The sequence below is a fragment of the Oryzias latipes genome, chromosome 13 (genome assembly GCF_053564925.1).
Source record: "Oryzias latipes strain Hd-rR chromosome 13, Olatipes_Hd-rR_3.1".
NCBI classification, from domain to species: domain Eukaryota; kingdom Metazoa; phylum Chordata; class Actinopteri; order Beloniformes; family Adrianichthyidae; genus Oryzias; species Oryzias latipes.
In genome coordinates, this window is record NC_136249.1 from 19,664,509 (window position 1) to 19,681,732 (window position 17,224).

Here is a 17,224-nt window from a genome sequence, read left to right on the forward strand (position 1 = left end):
ACACAATGAAAATTAAAAAATAAAAGGGACAAGTTAAATGAGTAAATCAAAATTACCTTTTTTTTCTCTTTCACACATGTTTTCCTTTTTGGTCTAAATAAAAAAAAAAATCAATCGTACAATGTAAAAACGATAGTATAGTACATACAAATACGTTTAGGCTATAAATAAGAATTACGAATAATGAATAAAGTATATTTTGTACTGAAAATGTCTTATTAAATGTGAAATATTGATTTGATGTAGGCAACTGTTTCAAATGTGATTTTTTAAAGCGATTTAAATGATATTTTCTGTGATAAAGCCGAGCTACTGTTGCGCGGTCATGTAGGAGTTAACAGGCAAATTAAAATGCCCCCCCTCTCTCCCCCGCGCTGTCAAGGGCGTGCGCGCTCCCTCCAAGCAGTGAACGCGACTTTCGTGCGCGTACCCCGGCGAAGGCGACTGCGGTAACGGACGAAAAAACAAGCAGAGGAGCAGAGACCGCACTTCACCTCCGCATCACAAGATCACACTCAGGAGCGGAAAAAACTCACGCCCTTTTCGGGTCGTGTTGCCGTTGGTGACGACTGGAGATATCCTCAGACAGCCGGAATACGGTGAGTTGAAGCGGTGCTCCGCTAGGAATCTGACCGCAGTCGAAGGAGTTTGACGTTAGGTGGGGAAAATGACGATGTGGCTGTAATGTTTCTGCACCTCCTTTTTTGTCTCAAAATGGCGGATAGGCCGCTTGGAGAGAAGCAGCAGGTACCTTATCTCCCGAGTTTATCTTTTGGATCTGGTTAACTTTGAAGTACGCCCAGGACGAGTAAAGAATGTTGTTTAAGTTGAATGTTGCTCACTATGCGGGGATGTTTGAAGCCACTGTCAGGGTGAAGATTTAATCTGCAAGCTAACTTACTTTCTGACGGGAAGCTAACTTGCGTTAACTTTAGCTGCTACCGAATTGAAGAAGAAATATTAAGATGTCGGCTGGTAGAACGGTCAGGTTTGTCAGGCTAGAAACTAACATGTCGTGAAAATATTTACTGTTGCGTTGTTTGTGTGTCGAAACTTGCAGTTCTGACTCGGTCTGTAGTTTTCAATTAGTGTAGTTAACGCTTAAAGAAAAAGTCCCCCAGTCAGTCAGTGGAGTCATAAGACTACATCTCATCATCATGGAAATCGAGCTAGACATTTTTATCATCTATTACCCGTTAACGTTTGACGACATGGGTTTGTTTCGCTGCGGACAGGCTGAACTAACGCTGTGTTGCTGCACACACTGCTGCTGCTGTCTGCATGTGATGTGGAAAGGGCGTGAAGTGCCGCTTGTCATCTGGTTTGCGTTGTGTTTTGTAAGAACGCAGATGAGCCTGGCGTGATGCAGTGGCGCTTTGCATTTGTGACGTACAGATGCTCTCCTTTTTCATCTGCTGTCAATCGTTGGCTGCACGCTTAAAAGGCCCAGGTTGGCCGGCGCAGCTAAAAATCCCAGAGAGACGGACAGAGGCTCCGTGTTTGTGAGGCGGGGTGGAGCTCATCGGATGCGGCGCTTCTGTACAAAAAAATCCCCTTTGTTTTTGTTTTTTAACACCGATTAATAGCGGATTAAATTGACCTAACGTGAACTTAAAACTCTCATGGTGTTAGCCTTAAAATGTGATTCATATAAAGCAGCTTCTTTATGTCATATACAATGACACGCATTTACTAAAACTGTATTGATGCCAAATATTCATGGTACATTTGTTAAAAACATTTTTTTGGCTGAAATATTAGAATACGAGTATTTTAACCTTTTAAAATCCACTCCAATCATCTTTTGATCTATTGTAAAAGCATTCCCAGGGATCCTTTTATTATGATTATGCTGTTTTTCGCCAAAATCCTAAAACTGTAGTCATGTTTGAGGATAAAGTTTGTTCAGAAATGCTGGAGTTTATTAGAAATTCGCCTCTTGAGTTGTGGGCGGGACTGCTGCAGCCTCCACTGATATCCCATCATCCCATTGTTTACAATCTGTCCTGCTAGCTTACAGTCCCTCACAACTCCAAGCTAACATCAGCAGTACAACGAGAATGGTGAACAATATGGAGCCGTACACTTTTGAACCAGATGCCAGCTCAGACGATGAAAATGCAGATGTTAATGGATCTGTTTGTCTACAAGTGGGTGCATCACAATAAAGTGGATTGGAGATACTTTGGCCCGCCCAATTCAATTTTTGCATCTCAACTGGGAGCTTTCAAAAGGCATTTTTAAATCGGATTCATCACTATATGAATGAATAAATACTTAGTCATGTTTTAGCTTAAATGATTTTATATATGCTCCATGAGAAAAAGGCTACAAGAACGTGTTGGACACAATGTCCATTGGAGTGGGTCTTTAAAACTTAAATAATTTCTGTTAGTGCTGCTCTCTCAGGTAAAAGAACATTTGTCTAAGTCATTGTAAAAAAGTACAAGGATATAATGATGAATCCCATGTAATTTTCCATTTTTTTGATATTTTTGCTAAATAAGTAATTGGCTTCCAAGCTAAAGCAAGTTATTTTTTGTCTCTTTTAGTTGGCCCCTTGAGGCTTATTGTGCTCTAAGATTTTAGAAATCCTGACAGCTTGTATATAAAGGACTATTTAAAAAGGACTTATGAAGTTGGTATTACATGTTTGAAGACTGATATGTGGAGTGGTGGATGTTGATGCCTACTGCACTTCAGACACATGCATTTTTCCCATGCTACACCTTCTTTGGCTCGACCAAAAAACCACCTTGAGGACACATGATGCAGGGATCCAGCTGACACAACTGGATCATCTTCTTTCTTGGCATTCCAAACATTTAAGTTTGTTTGTTTTTCAGTCTGTTTCAGTTATGATGATTGTCGTGCAGTTGTCTATTGTGTTACAAGTGACTTGTTGGCTGACCCTAAGAAGTTTCCTTTTGGCTTGAAATGTATTCTTGTTTTGTGTCCCAGGCTGAATTTGGGTCATCTGTTTTTTGTAAGAATTTTGTGCAACTGGCAGAAAAACAACTTAAAAGCTAAACTGTGACAGAATTGCAAAACTTGCAGGGGTATCACTATTCATTCTCACAACGATTTGATTCACATCATAATTTGTGGTTGCTGATATGATTCATAGTCAATATTGATTAACTTGGAGCGATACGATTCACCAACCTGAAATCAATCCCGGACATCTTTAGCCAAAACTTCAACCAGTGTGATTCAGAGATAAATACCTGGCACTGAACGGTGAAGTTCTCCAGATTCCTTGTATTTCTTGCTATAATCAATTGTAAATTAAATATGTGAACGAACAAGTAAACAAGAATCCATTCACATTTTACTTTCCTAAAGTTCAGCCTGACATTGTTTTTCTACAAAAAAGTAATCCAAAAGGAACAATATGAGAGCAGTGTTTTTCAACCTTTTTTGAGCCACGGCACACTTTAACCTTGACAAAAATCCCGCGGCACACCAGCATCCAAAAGTAAAAAAAAAAGGAGAAACTCATAGTATTGATCTACAGTAGGGTTGTGCCGATGGACGATATCATCGTCCATCGTGATGGGTGACTGACATCCCGATGGAGACCACCATCGTGATGCCACGCCCCGCCACGTTGCGCGTCGACACCATAAGCCGCGGTTACATGTACAAAATATCTTGATGGGATCAATGGTCGGATTAGTATCCAACCGTGTACATGGGCCCAGAAAAATGTTTTCAGAATATAAAAACGTTCACTAAGGTCACAATTTCGGTCGGAATAAATCATTCGCACACGCGCAGTATTCGCACATGCGCAGTTTGAAAACCGGAAGAGGATACAACTTCCGCCGAGCGGCTTTTTTTCCAAACTTTATTGAAGGTAACAATTCAATACAAAACGATAACAGCGGCGAGCAGCTATATACATTGACATGTCAGCTCGGTAAAATACGAGACGATCTTCTAAACGTGCTTTTAATAATGTTATGGTTATTATGAAACACCTGTTCGCTCATCATTTGAATTTTAATCCGTGTGGTCAGTGCTTTTTCTGAACGTAGCCAGGATTAGCAGTATGCTAACACGGGCTAACAACATTAGCTTTGGGTGGCGCTGCATCCTGTGAATAACATCAGCCTTTATTTAGTCGGGACACGACTGGAAACACAAATCCACGTGATTGAATGTTTTCTAAGGACTGAGCGACATTTCTGCTTTGAAGCTCAAACCGCTGTGTGTCTGCTGACGATCCGAGCTGTGCACAGACACACGTTTAGACCCGGTTCTGAGTCCGGTAGCTAGTACCCCTAGAGCTGCGGGACGGATCGCAGTCTTAAATCTCCCACACATACCGCTCATGTAACCCCCCCCCCCCCCCCCCCCCCCCCCTTCCCATCAAACATAAAGCTGTAAATCCGCCCTCCGCCGGTCCACTTCGCTAGTTAAGTGCGGGAGCGGACCACTTCTTTTCTATTTTGCTTGTTACTTTTTCTGTTAAAGTCACTTCCCTCAGTTTATACTGGATCATTGCGGATTAACCATTAGTTGGGAAATAAAATGAAAAAAGCAAAATAACGAATAGCAGTTATATAAGAACGAAAAATGTAAAAATACCCCCCCCCCCCGACGATGTCATCGTCCATCCCGATGGTTGACAGCAAACATCGTCAACGGCCAAATTAGGGGACATCGCCCAACCCTAATCTACAGCTTGATGTGTATTCGTTGTGGTTTCAAGACGATTAACAAGGAAAGGCTCATTGTGCGCTGAGACGATGTCACTTTAACCCAATGCCTCATGGGAGATGTAGTGCAAACAGCCGCCGAACGCAGAAAAACAAGCGTCTCTGAGCTTCATTGTTTTGTTCACTTATTCTAGGGTCTGATACCGGATCCCGCGGAAAGCTACACCGCTAAAAACGAGCTTTAGCTTGTATATTTGTTGGAACTGAGCAATTTTATGAGCAGAACAAGGACGGGAAGACTTTAAACACTTCTGATTGGTCAGACTGATGACGTATGATTAAGCCTCCAAGAATGATTGGTGGAGACAGTTAAAGGGGCGGAACTTTTCAGAAAACAGTTGTAGCTGCAGCTAAATCGCGGTACCGTCATTCTTATCAAAATGTCTTTAATAGAATCAAATAAACACAAAAAAAGTATTTTATGATCTTTCATATTCCTAACTACTCAGTGTTTTATCAGGGCCTGTTTGGATGAACAAAGAGCTGATATCCTGGTGATGGGAAATGTTTTTAGATCAGTTAATGACGGCAATTTCCCACAGCACACCTGACCATCTGCCACTAGTGTACCGCTAGCTAGTGTACTGGTTGAAAACACTGTATTAGAGCATTCTATCACACTATATGGTCACATGTCTTACTGCAAAATTCAAGGGGTTTCCACACATTAGACTGTAATGATGGATACATTTTTTTTGTTGACATCACTTATGGTTTGTTTGCTGTGGTGGCAATTTGTTGTTTTTACATTATAGAAAAAATTACCTACTGTACCTCAATCCAAATGGTATTTTCCCAGATTGATAGAATTTTTTTTTTTTAATCGTGCAAAGATTTTATAATGGCACAGTTCAATTAACAAATTGCCTCAGACAAATCGAAGGTATAGAAATCAAGACATTGATTAAGCAGATTAATCATTCACCCCTACAAATGTGTAGGATCCAATATAAACATCTTTGATGTTGCAACACACCTCACAAGGCTAGCAATTGGATTGTTTTGGGCTATTTCAATATTATGTGTTTGGTATGCCATTTGATAACTTTTCAAAACTTTTGCCTTAGTCCATGACTTTGAGTATTGTGGAAGTCTGATAGAAGTCCTTCGTTTTATTGCATTTCTTAGTAAACAAACGGGTTGCTTTTACACTCGAATAGTCCTATAGTCTCTGTTCAATTGAGCGAGTAAGGCTCATGAATTTTCTCTGCTTTATCTGGCTTTGTATGCTTTCACGCGCACTATGAAGAGATTAGTAGCCACCAAAAAGCAAGCCAAGACTGAGATGGAACAAAGAAAACCAGCTAGTTATCTAATTCTTATATTTAAACAAGAACCATTATCTCCTCCTTACAATGCCTTAACATTCGTGGTTGTTCTTCCTCAGAGTAAGTTCCCACTTTTTTTTTTTTTTTTAAATTCTGCTTTACTTTGAATATACGTTGCTTACATCCTTCTCTCCTTTGCTTAGCTCTGGATAATACATGTGCTTTCACACTAAAGTGAATTACACCTCAGTTCATTTTTTGCACCTGCCAAACAAAATAGGAAACCAACTGTGGGGCGCACCAAACCAAGTTTAAATGTCCCAGTGTATTTGTGTTCATGCTTTTGGTTGGTTTGCTGGTAGTCCTGGTTGCCCTCAGCTGGAGCAGGAAGAAGTGGTCTGTTTTTTTTTTTTTTATATAGGTGTCATACTTTTTATTACTTGGCAATAGAGATCACATGTGACTGATGTGTACAAATTTTCATTTTCACTTGCAGTGAAAGAATGAATCACTGAGATGAGGAACTACAACAAGCTATTTTGACCCAGTTTGACCCTGCATCATATAGCAGACTGGTAGGACACCAATGCACAGTTGAAATGGCAAAGAAAATCTAGTGGAAAGAACAACATTCTTTATAAATTTTATTTTAACCCCTTGATGTTTCACATACATTAAAATGCGATATGTCAGGGTTAATGGCCGACAAAGTGTGCATTATCAGAAATTAATGTACGTCGTGGAAGCCTGAATCGTCTGACGCGGAGTGGATCGCTTTTTTACAAAAACCTGACTATTTGTTACGTGATGTGGCGTGTTGTCACGGTAAAATAACGCCCTGAACCAGCACGGACCTCGACTGCAGCGGCAAAGGAAAGCGATATATTTGGTGGTCGTCATGATAGGTTTCAATAAAACATCAGTTCAGAGAGAAAGTTGACCTCTTTACCGCTTGTTTTTGTCCAGATGATGAAGCAAACGTTTGTTTTAAAGAAGCCAGCACAGTGGTATAAAACATTAAAGCTATGTGACCGGAACTTCTTTTTTAGGCGTGCATTATCACTGTGGATTATCACTTTTTAATCCGCACCAAACTCGTTAAATTTAATCCGTAGCTAATTAAAGTAATTTCATATTTTATATTTGTTTTGAGTACTTCTTCATCGCTCATTTAAGACATTTTAGTTAAGGTTGCTTTCTTGGCTCTTGGGTTGTGTTAGCTTGATGACATGAGCAAAATAAACAACTAGTCAATCTTTGGAGCAAAAGTTAATGTTTAAAAAGTCTTACTGACCATTTAGTGACCAGTTATTATCTGTAACATTCAATTAATAGCTGTCAGTTTACAAATGTTTGCTTTGACACATTTTGTAGGATGAATGGTATGAATGTGTCTTGACATAATGGTTTGAAAACAAAACAAAGCTCCTCAGACAATGTTGCTCGGAGGGTTTGAAATGTTAAACTACAAACATGTTTGGTTTATTTTCATGCCAAATTAATGGATAAACCCAGCAAATAAATACAGTTTTAACATGCAGCTGTACCTAAACATTGAAATATAGAAAAAGGTGTCTAGTTCAATTCTTCAATATAGTTTCAGTAAATATATCCAGTATGAAGATCACAATAAAAGTTGAACAGAATTTCTGGTTTACAAGCATTAGATTAGCTAAAAAAAAGTGAAGTTGTTCCAAGGAAAATGTCTGTAAGTGGATCATTGGCTGCAGATAGAGGTTTCAGAAACTTGATACACCAACTCGGACTGGATTGGTTTTAGTCTACTTGCGTTCTAGACTCACTACTGACTGAAATGCCCTTCCAAGTGAGCAAATGCTTTGTTACAGATATTTATACAGGATAGGTTAATATGCATCTGGTTTCTTTTAAAAAATACGATGTGAAACTGTTTTTCTACAGTAAGTGTAGTTTCTTTTTTGTTCATCTTCTAACTTTATCTTGCAATCTGTAGTTGTGTACAAAAATGGTTAAGAACTTTGTCTTACAGTTGGATAATGTCTGTCTGATGGTAGAAACACGATTTTAATCTGTTGTCACGTTCCTTGTGGCATTTTAGATTTTACTATGATTTTTGTCTAAAGTTTTTGCAATCGGAAAGACGTCAAGGATAACTTTTCACGAGCGTTTTGTATGAAATTATGAACAAAAATAACTGTTTCAGATTTTTTATTAATTTATTTATTTATTTTTTGCCGTTAATACAACCAAAGGCCAAACATATCCATGGTAAAGACAAAAATGGTCAGCTTTGTTTTCTATTAAAAAAAAAGACAAACTCATATTTTGTTTTACATCAAGATTTTGTATTCTTTGTATTCTAGATCTGGTTTGTTTATTTGTGTCTTTTCCACAGTGGCATCATCTTTTATTTGGTCATTTAAAAATATAAGAACAATACTTGTTTAAACACTTCCTGAATGCCCTGTCTGTCAAGTTGCTGATGGAATATTATGACAAACTACAAATTTGACTGAAGATGTGTTTAATTTGGAGTTTGTAAGTTTGAAAACTTCTAAACTTACATTAAAACTAAATCCTAATTAGGATTAGAAACGTTCCTTTTTTTTTTAGACAAACCTTTTCCATACCTGTTGCCTAAATATATCTGCAGTAAAAGGTCAGATTCTGAATAATGAAGTTGAAGCTCTTTCTAAAGCTCAGGTTTGTGCATACAAAGATGTGGGAGGAGTCCTTTCAAATGTTGCCTCTCTTGTACCTCAAAAGAAAGCAACCCAGGGAGAGCTTTTAGTTTTGCCTGCCAATGTCAGCTTTTAGTCAATGGCAATAATACATCTTACTATTTAGCGTCCTTACCTGAAAAGACATAAAAGACTCGGTTACACACTACTGCTACACAAAAAGATCACATTTTCAATATTCATTGAATTATTACAAAAGAGTGTTTGTTTTTTCCATTTCCCTCAACAAACACAATTTATTTAGCTTTGATCTTATGTAATTTTTGTAAATATGCTTTCCTCCCCTTTTGTCCTCCATCTAAATAAAATATCTTTATTTTCTCCCAACCTGGACACAAAAAAAGAAATTTAGAGGAGATTTTCCTTGAGATATTAGGGCAACACTCTAAGATTTCCATGAAAAAGTGCTCAGTATTTCATGATTTTGCTTGTATTTAAATGCCTGTCTGTCTAAAGTTTACTTTTTTTTTCCTCTGACAGTTTTATTGGAAGTTGTCAAAGAACACCAAAATATTTTGCACAATTATTTAAAAAAACTGCACATTGTTGCTTTGTTTTGTTTTTTTTAACTCAGAAGGCGCCTATGTTGTTTTACATCTACCTATTATTGTGATCTGACATCTTTCTCATCTGAAGTCGTCTTCTCTTTTTTTTCCTCTGCAGATGCAGTGTAGCTTCAACTGGTGACCGGCCTGTAGACTCAACACTTTTCTTATCCCTTGAGGCGGCGACCTGGGGGCAGATTCCTGCATTCCTTGTTCACTTACTGAGTCGTTTTGTAGAAGAAAAAAATAAAAATAAAAATCGGCTGCCATTGGAGTACACAGGCTGTCCTCACCTGTGTTGCTTGGATCAACACAGATTATCCGTCGACGAAGGGGAACCCAGCAGCTGCACAAGAGTTGCCTTTTACCAACTGATATCCCCAGCCCAGCCCACACTGCCCCATCACCATGGTGCTGTCACAACGGCAACGAGATGAACTGTGAGTCATCAATGTATATCCCACAACAAAACAATTTTTAATGCATGATTTAAGGATTTTAATAGGTTTTTGCTCATGTTGACTTGGAGGTTTTATGCACTGCATGGCTGCTTCCTACCGCCTCTGTTTTTTGTGTCACTTGAAGAAATTAGGAACTGAGTAAAAAGCTGCATTATATTTTTAGGTCAATGAGAATTTATTTTTGTCATTATCAAAGAAAAAGAATTCATCTCAACTGTGGCCTTTTTTTGTCACAAACAGGCTTACTCATAAAGATTTTAGCCCATGCTTATTTTTTGAGGGCAATATTTCTCTTGTAAATGTTTTTCCACAATAATGGATGACATCTTATGGCATCTATATGTCTGTCTATTGTCTTGTCAAATTGGAAGTCCAAACATTCAGGGTTGCTGTTGTTCTGACTGTTAAATTTGTCTAAGCATCTCTGTGACGTATATAAATACTGTAAGAGCAAACCCAGTAAACTCGGCTAACATTAGCCGCGTTTACATGGGCAAAAGTAATCGGAAAAATCGCCTGATCGGAAAGAAAATGCGTCATGTTAACGCGCCATTCGGAATACTCTGCCCCGGTCAGACGCGTTTGAATCAAAATTTCTTTCCGATCGAGATAGGTGGGTTATACCGATCGTTTATCCGGTCGTGGAGCATGTAAACGGTCATTCCGATCGTGTGTCACTACTGCTCTGGGTTACGTCATGGATAGACGGTGTTTCGGCTTTGGAGCTCAAACAGGACCGACCAGCTGCTCTCCGGACGCCCCGTAAAAGCGCCGCTCCGTTCTCGCCCCGCTGGCTCTCCCCTCTCTTTCACCCCTCACGAGGGAGATGCGGGGAAGGAGCGCTTCGTGCCCCCCGACGCTCACTCGGTCCACTGGCACCTGAGTGAGCAGAACAGCTGGATTAATAACTTCGTGTCTGATGGGAGGAGGATGCTTTGTTACGTGTGCGTTTTTTTTTGTTTTGTTATGTGTGGGATCATTCAGACTGCGAGCCGTCCCGCCGCTCTGGGTAAGTGGCTGCAGGACTCAGGAGGAACCGCCAGCACACAAAGCGGCTTTGGGGAAGCAGAAATAAATGTCGCCCAGTCCTTAGAAACTGTTCAAACAATCACGTGGATTTGCGTTTCCAGTTGTTTCCCGAAAAAATAAAGACTGATGTTATTCCCAGACATTTACGTGCAGCCAAGATGCAGATTGCAGGGTTTAATGGTCCTGGATTTTGTGTCCATCAGTCTAATGTTGTCAGCCTGTGTTCATAGCCTGTCCTAACCCTTCTTCCAGCACTGACCACACTGATTAAATAAAACGATGAGCAAACAGGCGCTTCATACTATTCATGACATTAATAAAAGCACGTTTGGAAGATTGTCTCGTATATTACCGAGCTGCTGCATAAAATAAATGTCTATGGCAGCTGTTTGTTTAGAATGGGACCTATTTCCTCATCCGGGAGTTTTTAACACTACTGCGCATGCCCAAATGGTTCATTCCGACCGAAAGTGTGAGCCATGGGAACGTTTGTTCTAATCGGAAAAAGGTTTTCTGATCCCATGTGCACAATTTTAACCCGACCATTGATCCGATCAAGATATTCTGCCCATGTAACTGCGGCTATTGTTTATAAAGGTATCCATTTGTTCCCAAGATGAGGATGGTGCCACAGATGGCTCAGTGCTGTGCTCTCTAGTACTAGTCACTTTTTTTATCTTTTCATTCTGATTCTAACTTCTGACTCAAGCTATTTTTGTGTCTGTGTACCACACCTTGCGCACCACAGGTGCAGGTCAGAGGTCAAAGTAATGTTGGATGTCTAATAATATAACTCATGGAGGCAAAATGTAAGACCGTTTTTATTTGATATATACCGTATTTCTATCTGATTTATATATTATGCATTTGATCCCATGATGTTGCCCTACTCAACCCCCAAACAAATGACATCTGTCTGCAAAGTTTGTTTTAAGAGGATGCAAAATATGCTAGGTATATTTAGCCAGTCACACTTTCTCCCTGAGTCAGTCTGAGTTTGAAAACTGGCCAAACTTTCATTTTTGGAGGCTTTGAGCATTCCTGACAGTGTTTCCATTGATCGGTTGTTAAAACCGTGGGAGTGTTTGTTGGTATGGAGTGGTCCTTTGAAATGCTAATCTATCATGCTGTCTCCTATTCAGTAAATGCTATTAGGACCCCACCTCAAGCCACTTTTCTCTTGTAGAAGCTGCTGGTCTCACAGCTTATATAAAACTGGAGTGTAGGAGCGACCAAGTCCCAGTCAGACACTCGTTGCATTTGAGATTTGGTCATTTTTTGTGTTTGTTTTTCTAAAATCCTTTTGATCAAACATGTGTCCAGTTATTTTGTCAGAAGCCTGGCTGAAATCCTGTTGTATTTTTGACCCTTTGACCACTTTGGGGTGAATTATTGGTTACAGGACTTGTTGCTATATTTGATTTTTTGAACTAGTATCACACAGTTCATGCGTTTGCTTTTATGAGATCACTAGACAAGAGGGAATTCTGGTACACTTTATGTGAAAGCTTTTCCAGTGGTCTTTTAATTGTGATTATTCAGCTTTATCTAATGAGATTTTTGTGTTTGCTCATGATTACAACAATTTGAACAAATAAATACTCAGAAATGCAAGTTTAAGCCTAATTTTCTTTACATATGTCCTCCATCAGAAAAACACCAAAAACACAATTTTCATTGGAGTGGGTCTTCTAAGTATTGCTTTGAAAGTAAAACAGCAACCAGTAGGCCTGCACAATGTACCGCATATTTATCGTTATCACAGTATCAAGCTGTGCAATATGCATATCACAAAAGACAGCGAAATTTGCAATAAATGGTTGCCTTAAATGTGCCAAAACAATCTTATGGCAACTTGAGGCATTAAATGAATCATATAAATCCCTTTATGCATTTGACCAATGGGATAGAGCCCTTTACGTTGTTGACCAATCAGATGGAGCCCTATTATGTTAGATGTTTGCCTCCGTCGACGAGGGTCATTTAAACTGTTGCAATGAAATGGTAATAATGATGTTTTTGGTTGTTTTGCTCTTTGTTTCATATACCGCAAGTTATATCGTTATCGCAATATTATTCTCTAATATCGCATATCGTGCAGCCCTAGCAACCAGGTATTTTTCTTTTTTAGTTTTGATTTTGGTTTAATCTGCTCTATTTTGTTTTATGCTGATAGGGTTGTAGGTGACAAAAAGTCACACCTTTTTCCGGTTCCAGATTAGAAAAAAGATCAAAGAAAAAATCTGGCTAAATTTATCTGTGACTGTAATGTAGAAGGATTTACCTGCATCTCAACACTACACTTTCTTCTCCCATCAGATAATGTTTAGCTTTTTTGTCTGTGCTTGTAATGAACAGTTCTATACAAAATACCCTTCAAAGTCTGCCTGGATTCACACTGAAGTGAAACTCACCAGAATTCCTCTGCAAGTGAACAGAGACCCTTGTTTGAGCAGATCAGTGGTCTCTTGTTTTTTTTTCCTGCTTCAGAGATTGAGATTCCACACCTAAACTGAACCTGGGTATGTGAATGTACCGTACCGATTTCTTATAGACTATCAACATGCAAACATCTGCTGCTGTGTCCCATTGCCTCCACAAGCAAGGGAAGACCACAGGCTGGTGTCTGTAAATTGCGTCTCGTCCTGACTGGGCTTAGTTGGGACTGCAAGTGAGGAAGTACAAAAAAATCAAAGCCGCAGTGTAATACGCCTCTTAGGGGAATCGCTATAGAGCCACGATAATTCTCTGCTAATGGAAATACACCATTAGTTGCTAAAAGCTACTGACCTTCCCCTAAAATGTATGTATCAAGAAAATGTACCCTAAATAGATGAGCATTTTTGTACTCAACAGTGGATTTATTAGCATCGCAGTCAGATGTTATGTTTGTGCAGCATGTTGACAACAAATCTATTTTTAATGCTTTATCGAATGAAAGCGCATTTTTGTTTTGGTTCAGGGTCAAGGAACTTGTGCCTGGCTGCGTTCAATAAAAATAGACGCGGAACACAAACTTTCAGCCTCCCTGAAAGACCTGCAGGGGCCCAGTTGTAAATGGGGCTTTACTTGCAAACATTTCTCTCTGCTGGATGGCAAAACCCCCCACAGCATATCTGATTTCTAAGGCCACAGTGTTTTACATTCGTTTTTTTATTTATCATGTCTTTTCTATTTCCTCCCTGCCTCTAAAAGCAGTAATGTAACATGGTGATTTTAAGATGTCCTACTAACTTCAATAGTGGACGTTCCATAAGGATAAATGTAGTCCATAGATTTAAATTTGGTAAAGTAATCCTATTTTAATCTACATTTAGATTGGGTTAACCATCTGACTCATAATAAATTAAATGAAAAAGCATTCAATAAAGGTGACCTGCTCCATCCTGGCATTTTTAAGGTTGTGTGATACAAGAATTAATACAATGGCAATGTTATTTAAATTAGAGGGTGTGTATTGAGACCTCTTTACAAAATGTTCCTTACCATAACGGTAAAATATTTTTCTTTAGTTCAGAGGAAATAAAACAAGGCTTTTATTTTTTCCCCCCACATTACTGCTGAAAAGGTTTGGTTTTCCCAACCCTAATTTAGAAACTACATGGATACAATTTTCCCTTAAGATCCATGCATTTCCCTTTCACAATACTGTCCCTGTTGTGTTGACCTAGTAAGAAATGTATCGCTTTCAGGACAGCACAGATGCAAACTGCTGCCTTTAATGGCAGGCGGTGTTAACATTCAGCCTGGTTATGTAGTGCACAAAACTGTTCTGAGATCAGAAAACACACGAAAAAAGAGAATTCCCCCCTCTGTTAATGTCTGGTGCTCTGAACTTGCATGTTGGCGACAACTCACCTTGTAGCACCAACTTCTAGTCATATTTTTGCTTTGTTTGTTCATTTAAAATGAGCTAATACTAAGCTAAACAGTTATTTCTTGACCATTTTGACCTCAGATTAATTTTACTGTGCAACAATACATAATTGGTAATGCAAACTCCAATGAGCTTAAAAAAAGTGTTTAAATTTGACAGAAAATATATGATATAAACCATTGTACAATTGCAATTGTTGTGAATTTTTGTTGAGTTGATAAGACGGACTATTGCTAAATTGTGTTTCTTTGAATGTTAAATCAGTGCTTCAACCTTTGAAAAAAAAAAAAAAAAGTACCGTTACATGTTATTTTAGTTCAGACTTGGATAAGAGGGAAAATGAGATGGCGTTTTCCTTTGCAATCCTCACTAAGGTTTTGTATTTGGTTCTTTCTGTTGCTTGAATAACTTGCGTAATGGTTGGCTTTCTGCTCACCACCACCAAATCCAAAGGAGGTTTGCTTTGTGGTAATGGGCTTTAAAACAAAAAGCTTTTCAGACACTTTTCCATCACAGAATAATGAGGGAATTTATTTGTTTGCTTACAATTTATCTGACTTTAAATCAGTCAGATAAAACAGAACAGTTTTCACATTATTCTGTCTAACTGGGTAGTTAGGTAATCCTATCATATGATCGTTTTTTCTGTGAGGTTTGCCTTGAAGTTGTCAGCTGTTCTTTGCTGGATAATTTTAGCTTGGTGCCAGTTTACACATTGTTGAGTCTCAAACAATTTTCCTGTCGCTCTGTTTTAGCATTGGGGCTGACCATTCAGGGCTCTCAACGAACTTTTGCGTCTAAATTTATTTGTATTGGTGACGAACGGTGCAGTGACGGTGCCTGATCCATATGAAAACTATAAAGATTTAGTCCCACAGAACACGTTTTTATTCATGGCGGTGGGGGTTTATTTAGAAACGATTATACTAAAACGCCATACATGGTCGGTGTATTTAAATGTTTTTAGACTTAACCTCTTTCTTTTGTTTTTTATTAAAAAAGAAACAGGCTCATGTGATAAAGATAAACAACTGTTAATAATGAAACCAGCAGTGCATTGTGCAGTAATATTACATTTGCTGACATTTCTGTACATGAAGGCACAAAAAGAGGACATAAGAGACAGAAGAGAATGAAGCAACTGAGAATGCAGTTTTAGGGTCTATACAATGTAATTTATGATGTAATGTGTGTTATTTTATTTTGCTACAATTTAATAAATCATCAATATGTTTGAATGTAAATATCAGTGCAGAGAGCAAGGGATGAAGTTAGAAAAATGAAAAAAATAAAAAGATAACATTGTAAGGCTGATGATCAAACCATTATCTTTTTTTGTTGACGATTTACTAAACCATATGGAAGCATTGCGGTGCTAAAATGTCCTCTGACGTATACATGTTGAAGAAGATGGCTATAAAGCTCTGCCTTTATTGTAAAGACTGTGGGAAGACATTGGCTGGCTTTAATAGTGAGAGTGCACTTTATATGTTGGTGGTTTTGACTTGCTGCCACATAACCGTGGATGGGTTCATTTACAATGTTGTCACATGGAAAGCCCGTTTGCTTCAAAGCCGATTCTTTGTGTAGGTATTTTTTTGTATTGGTCTCCCCCCCCCCCCCCCTTTGTTCTCATCATCTCCACGTTCTGATTCTCTGTATCTCTTGATCACAGCATCAAAATGCGGGCTCCAAGTAACCATGGAAACCAGCTGGGTTGCTCTCAGTCTGTGGCCAGTAGTGCACCTCTCCTTCATTTTTCACCTGTTCTAGTTTTTCTCTGTCCATTTATATGTAACCAGATCTATTTTAAAACTAGATCTGGTAGGAGTTACAAACCTAAACAAAATAAATTAAAAATAAAAGGATATGGAATGATGGATGCTTTGTGTCAGAGTGGGCTCCTCTTAGTGCTGCAATTTCTATATTTTCGTTTTTTGTGTGTAAACACTGGCCTAGATTGTAGTAGGTTTAGGGGATGTCATCTGGACTTGGTTTTAAAGTTGGAAGAAGTTTCACCTCTTATCCAAGAGGCTTTGTTTGCCTAGATTGTATTTACCTTTCCTTCTGTTTTTATTATTTAGTCACGTCTAAATAAAAATATAGTTTAATCTATTGTTCTTGCAATATGTTATGTCCCTTGGAGCTTATTCTGATGGACTGTCTTTTTAAATATTCTGCAGCTGAATCTTCCTTTTCTTTCTTTAAAGCGCATGAGCTCATGAACATGTATACCTGAACCAAATCCACACTGAGGCTTCAGTTTTTGTCATCCGTGTAAACTTACAGGAGCCTCCTCTTTTTGTAGGCTTACAGCAGGTTGTCAGAAGAGTAGCTAACCTCCTGTTAACCTTGAGCATTAATAAGGCAGCTCCTGTAATCACAAGCCTTCTGATGCGGAGAAGAAACTGGTGCTTCCATGCTTAGCACTGACAGGGAGCACGGGGGGGACACAGTCTGGGGTTGACAGATTGCGCCCACAACCCCCCTAATATTGGCAGCTCAAAGAATTGTATGCCCGACGGTCTGTTTGGCATCTTAAACACTTGAGGATAAAATCAAAACATGTTGTTTTTTTAAAAATCTGTTCACCAAGATTT

General features: G+C 38.8%; 1 protein-coding gene across 5 annotated transcripts in view; it reads left to right on the plus strand.

The window, feature by feature from the left end:
• Positions 1-360: 360 nt before the first annotated feature.
• The window catches only part of pafah1b1a (platelet-activating factor acetylhydrolase 1b, regulatory subunit 1a), a 33,499-nt gene continuing 16,635 nt past the window's right edge, over positions 361-17,224 (plus strand). For 2 of the 5 annotated variants that reach the window (XM_023962011.2, XM_078930053.1), the window contains exons 1-2: positions 6,494-6,567; positions 9,376-9,697. In XM_023962011.2, coding sequence (XP_023817779.1) covers positions 9,666-9,697 — 32 coding nt within the window. In that variant the 5' untranslated portion in view covers positions 6,494-6,567; positions 9,376-9,665. Of the gene's footprint in view, positions 600-714; positions 748-6,493; positions 6,568-9,375; positions 9,698-17,224 lie in introns of those variants that run through there. The other 3 variants (XM_004075434.5, XM_020708300.3, XM_078930054.1) reach the window with 3 other exon arrangements.